Raw genomic sequence first — 4,942 nt, 5'->3', positions numbered from 1 at the left:
AGATCATGAGGGCAACGTAGCTTAAGTACGCTGAACATTATGAGGAGTTTTGGTATGAACCTGGCACCGATAAATATCCTAGGAATTAGAATTAGTTGTAATATTGCCAACCTTCACCGCGATCCGATGACTGAAAGCTAATTGTTTTCAATCGGGCCACCTCATTTTAACTGATTACATGAGTTCCACAATAGACGTAATCGAATATAGTTTCCACAATCCCAAATAGATTTCGGTTTCTTCTTTTTGGAAAAATAAATTTGCTATAAATTTATATACATTTATTTATTTAAAAAAATTATTTATTCTTTTCCCAAAATTTTGACTAAACATAGCTACATAGAAAAAATTACGAGTGAAAAACTAGCTTCGATAATGATGGAACCTCCAATAAAATCGACTTTAAAGACGTTGGCGGCGGGAATCGATTTCTGCATCTCCAAAATCGATCATAAATGCTAGATAATATTCAGGTGTGTCATGTGCTGGCCAAATGAGTTGCTCAACTTCATTAGATGGTATGTTCCTCGTGAAATTTTTTTAACAATTCAAGTTGTATGGATAGGGCCATTATCCTCTTGAAATCTTGGGGCCATTATCATCTCCCTTCCGGAAACAGTGCTTGAACCATTGGATGAACTTGGTCCTTCAAAATTCCAAAATGGTCGCGGCTGTTGATTCTTCTATGAAGAGAAATTTTTGCTCTGCCAGATTTCCAAGAAAAAGCGCTCCAGATCATCACAGATCCCCGTCATGTTTTACGGTTTGGGAGGAAGCAGGCGGGATTAAATGACTCCTTTGGCTGTCTCCAAACGTGAACTCGGACAGTGGTTGGAAATAAAAAAAACTATGATTCGTCAGAGAAAATCACATTTTTCTCTGCTCGAGGGACCAATTCTGGGGGATTTTACACCACTCCAAACGCTTGAAGCATTTGTATTTTAAAACAGAGGTTTTCTAATTGCATCTCTTCCATAGAATTCAGATCTGTGCAGCTCTCGGCCGACAGTCTTTATGAAAATGTTTCCCTTATTCTGTCCAAGCCCCAGTATGTGGCAACATGAATAACTAATTTTTCCTGGAGATCGCGAATACCCTATTAATGCTTTCACAGGAAATGAACTTTACTATTTAGTAATGTAATTAAACAGCTGAAATTTATAACAATAAACGATAACACTTGATTACAAGAAAAATGATCATGTACAGCCCGTTTGCGTGACGGTGTAGAGCTGAGCCGCCTGCACGCCTGCTGTGGCCAGCGCCGTGTTAATGGCCGTGATGGTGCTAGCGTCTGGCGATGTTTGCCTCGTCAGTACGTAGACGTATTCTGTAGGACAAACATGAAATAATTTATTTTTTACTGTCGTTAAATAGAAATAGTTAACCTTTATTTTCCTTTAATAGAAATAATCTACTTTTATTATCCTGTAATTTTCAAAGCCAGGAAAGAATGCATCAATTGTAACAGGGCGACTTTTCTCCTTGGACAGTGAAAGATCGCAGCTTGAGGACAACAAATTTATCATGAAGTAAAAGGCCACAAGTTTTTTTTAATGCTTGAACATATTACGGTTGAAGTTTTTGTACTGTTACGGCGTCAAAATCGTTTGCGGAAATACGTATTAACGTGACCCTATTACACATTATCAACACATTATCATATTTTCATGTGATTCTCACGTTGGTTGAAGAGACCGAAATTAGTGCAGGCTCTGATGATTAAGTACTTTGTGGCGTCCGCTGCCACCACGAACTGGTTCACGTTACCAAAGCTGTCCGCACCCAGAGCTGAAAATTTAACATTTTAAATATATTTGACCGTCAGAATATATAATATAATTAATTTAATATATATTATTTTGAGTTATGCCGTTTAAAAATATAGAGTTACGTCATTTTACAGTTTTGAGTAACGTCATTTACCCAACTGGTATCTGAGCGCCACAGATATGATGCCGGCTCCAGCAGTGTTGACGCCGTATGTGCCAGTATAGGAAGTGGCTAAGTTGTTTCTGTACGGGAACAAAAATATTTGATTCGCTCCTGAAATATAGTGTAAAACTTGGTAACTTTGCATTTGCAATATAATTGCTAGTATTGTGCAATTCCGGCAAGTAACGCGGGCATTGATACATTTATAAAAAGTTAGTATACCTATAATCCTTTTTTGTTAACACGAACTCCAGAAATAAGTTGAGTAATATTTAGATATTAAAAAGCCATTTCAACTGTTTTTATTTCGAATTTCATACGGTTACAACGTTTAATGTCTCCGGATCAAAGCTGTCAATGTTTTTTTTTCACTAACAGACTTTGAATGCTTTTTAAGTAATCAAAAATTTCCTCAAGTGAGTTTGAAGATAGATCTTTCGTTTTCGCTTGATATCAATTAAATGTTCATTTCACTCACACTCTAAAATTGTAGGTGAAGTCGTTGCTGATGGCGCTGTATACGAGATTTTTGCAGGTCCATGAGTTTTCCAATGAGTTGTCGGACTGCTGATAGACATGCCAGATACCTACGATCTGCAAGACAACAGTTTTAAAAAATGAATTCCAGCGAGGCCTCTGCCGTTGAAATAACGTTAATTAAACGTTGTTTGAACAAAATGAACTCGGTATCAACGATGTTTCGACGTCATTTGCCTGGAGGATTGGCATGCAGGTACAATGGATTTCCAAGTCTGCAGCCGTTCCAATTCGTAAATGGCGCTGAGATTAATCTTTGTTAAAAAAAAAAGATGATCACTTTATTAAATTGAACAAAATAAACAACAGCTCTTTTGAATAAATACGTTTCCTAATCGAAAAAATAACTATAAATAGGTTCACCTGTGTAGCTTTACCCTAGTCGCTACAAGGCATTTGGAAATTTCAAGACCTCAATTTAAGATATTTTATAATATTTTCTACAATAACGCTCATGGAGTGAGTAACAGGTACGATTTTACTAAATAAAATGATTGAATATTGGACTCCTCTTCTTTATGTGCTAAATCTCGTGAAAACTTTTCACAGATAAACGTCTGTTTTTTCGCTAATGTTACCATAACCATAGAAAACGTTTCAAAGCAATGAACTGCAAGGCTGCAAGCATAACTTAAACAATGAATTACGTACTACAAGACACTCTCAGCACTGACCTCCGTTTTGGTGAGATCGAATGAAGAGAGACGTGAATTTTTAGTGATAAATTTTTTTGCTAATCATATGATAACCATAGAAAAAAATTTGATAGCTATGAACCGCAAGCGTAAATTAAAATATGTATTGAATAAAAAAAACACTGACATCCGTCTTGGTGAGGGTGGACAAAGGCGTGAAGGTTGGACACTGTCCCAGCGCCTTGTGTGTATTGAAGATCTCGATGTTGGCCTGTGTAGTTAAGCCCGCGGTGAACTTCAGCACTGAGAGGAACACCGCAAGCAACCGAAGGGTGCACCTTGTCCTAGCACATCCGATCTGCATTTTCTGGCAGGCAAAAATGAACGATTTAACGTCAAAACCTCCTTCTGTAGTATGAGATTCTATTATGAACCGAGTATAGAACTAGGCACGAGAAAAAGAAGGACAAGATTAAAGACTGAAATTAACCTTCAAACTTGAGCCCGCATTCAAAAGTATGCCATTTATAAACCGTAATAAAACTAAAAAAAAATTGTCTAAATGTTGAGCTTTGCTGACGGATTAACAGGAGCAACTGAACAAGCAAGACGGATTAATAGGAGCTAATGTAACTAGTACTATACTACTTCCAGCAGTAAACAATTGCGTTTCTAACGATTTTTTATAGTTTATATATAGAACTAACGATAGTTTCTACATCAGAATACTATGAACTTGAACCTCCAAGTAATTATNCTCCAAGTAATAATGCAATCAAGTAATAATTCAATCTATTTCTTTACCATTAAAAATTGAATTGCTCATTTCTTAAAGATATGCAGAAATATTGACAAAAACTCAAGTACTACTGTAAAATCAAATGATAGTTTGTTCAATAACTTGATATCACACTTTATAAGAGGTCATATCATAAGAGATCACCAAAAAACGTAAAAGGAATACCAACCACTAGTTAGCAATCAATAAGTTTCTGCCTGAAATATAGCCATTATACATTATTGTAGCATTATAAATGCATTATAATTGCATTATTGTAGCATTATAAATGCTACAGCTACAGATACAGCTCATCAGCTCATTATTATGTAGTTTCACAGTCATGCGTTTAAATTTAATGATATCATGTCAAGCGCATAGCGTAAGAAGATGAATAACATGTCGTTTTTGATCCGCAATGTCTAAACCTTCCGACACGTGAAAACTAAAATGAAAAACATTACCCTTGTAGAGCAGATCCTACCGTATTATCTCGATTTTCAACCCAGAGAACATTGCTACTGACAAACTATCTTGAGTTTATTATGAATAACTAATAGAACGTTGCTCACCACAGTTTTCAGTTTAGAAGTTTTGATAATCACAAGCGTGGCTTACAAGCGGACGATGCTGGTTGTCGCTACTAACAAATTATCTTGAGTTTATAATAACTAACAGAACGTTGCTCACCACTGTCTTCAGTTTAGAAGTTTTGTTAATCACAAGCGTGGCTTACAAGCCGACGATGCAGGTTGGATCAGAATGAGGACTGTGAAGTAAGTCAGCCCTGCCACTGATCTCATCCTCTCCTGGGGCGATCATCACCGCTACTCTGACCTCAGGCCTGCCTCATTTTGCAGACAGGTTGTTGTTATTTTTTTGCACAATTAATGCTAGAGTGCGTCCAATTAATAAACTTTTGCGCATAAGTCATTGCAAGATGATGTGGTATTTTTTTTATCCCATTCATTAAAATTTTTACACATATTTTGTATATAATACTTAGGAGAGTAGCAAGAAAAAATCATTTTGGTCTGTACGAACCCAACTGTCTCAA

At 36.4% G+C, this 4,942-nt stretch overlaps 1 protein-coding gene across 2 annotated transcripts; it reads right to left on the bottom strand.

Moving 5' to 3' along the window:
• Positions 1–1,028: 1,028 nt before the first annotated feature.
• Positions 1,029–4,719, bottom strand: LOC108674908. Of its 2 annotated transcripts, none has more exons than XM_018162887.2 (6): positions 4,458–4,719; positions 3,295–3,474; positions 2,414–2,529; positions 1,927–2,015; positions 1,684–1,791; positions 1,029–1,330 (listed from the first exon to the last, which is right to left on the bottom strand). In XM_018162887.2, the coding sequence occupies exons 2-6, from the start codon at positions 3,469–3,471 to the stop codon at positions 1,200–1,202; spliced, it is 621 nt and encodes a 206-aa protein (XP_018018376.1). In that variant the 5' UTR covers positions 3,472–3,474; positions 4,458–4,719; the 3' UTR covers positions 1,029–1,199. The 2 variants fall into 2 exon arrangements, with proteins under 2 accessions (XP_018018376.1, XP_018018377.1); XM_018162888.2 differs by having other exon boundaries at positions 4,576–4,718.
• Positions 4,720–4,942: the final 223 nt, after the last annotated feature.

This window comes from Hyalella azteca, unplaced genomic scaffold (genome assembly GCF_000764305.2).
Source record: "Hyalella azteca isolate HAZT.00-mixed unplaced genomic scaffold, Hazt_2.0.2 contig11037, whole genome shotgun sequence".
Lineage (NCBI taxonomy): Eukaryota > Metazoa > Arthropoda > Malacostraca > Amphipoda > Hyalellidae > Hyalella > Hyalella azteca.
This window is presented reverse-complemented; position numbering and strand designations above follow the sequence as displayed.

Bases quoted from the DNA above. Each gene is read 5' to 3' on its own strand.
- LOC108674908 (XM_018162887.2), bottom strand. From the start codon at position 3,471: ATGCAGATCGGATGTGCTAGGACAAGGTGCACCCTTCGGTTGCTTGCG. The intron at 2,530-3,294 runs GTCAGTGTTTTT...GTTGTCTTGCAG, and splicing joins CCACCCTCACCAAGACGGAT to ATCGTAGGTATCTGGCATGT. The intron at 1,331-1,683 runs GTGAGAATCACA...TTTGTCCTACAG, and splicing joins TTTCGGTCTCTTCAACCAAC to AATACGTCTACGTACTGACG.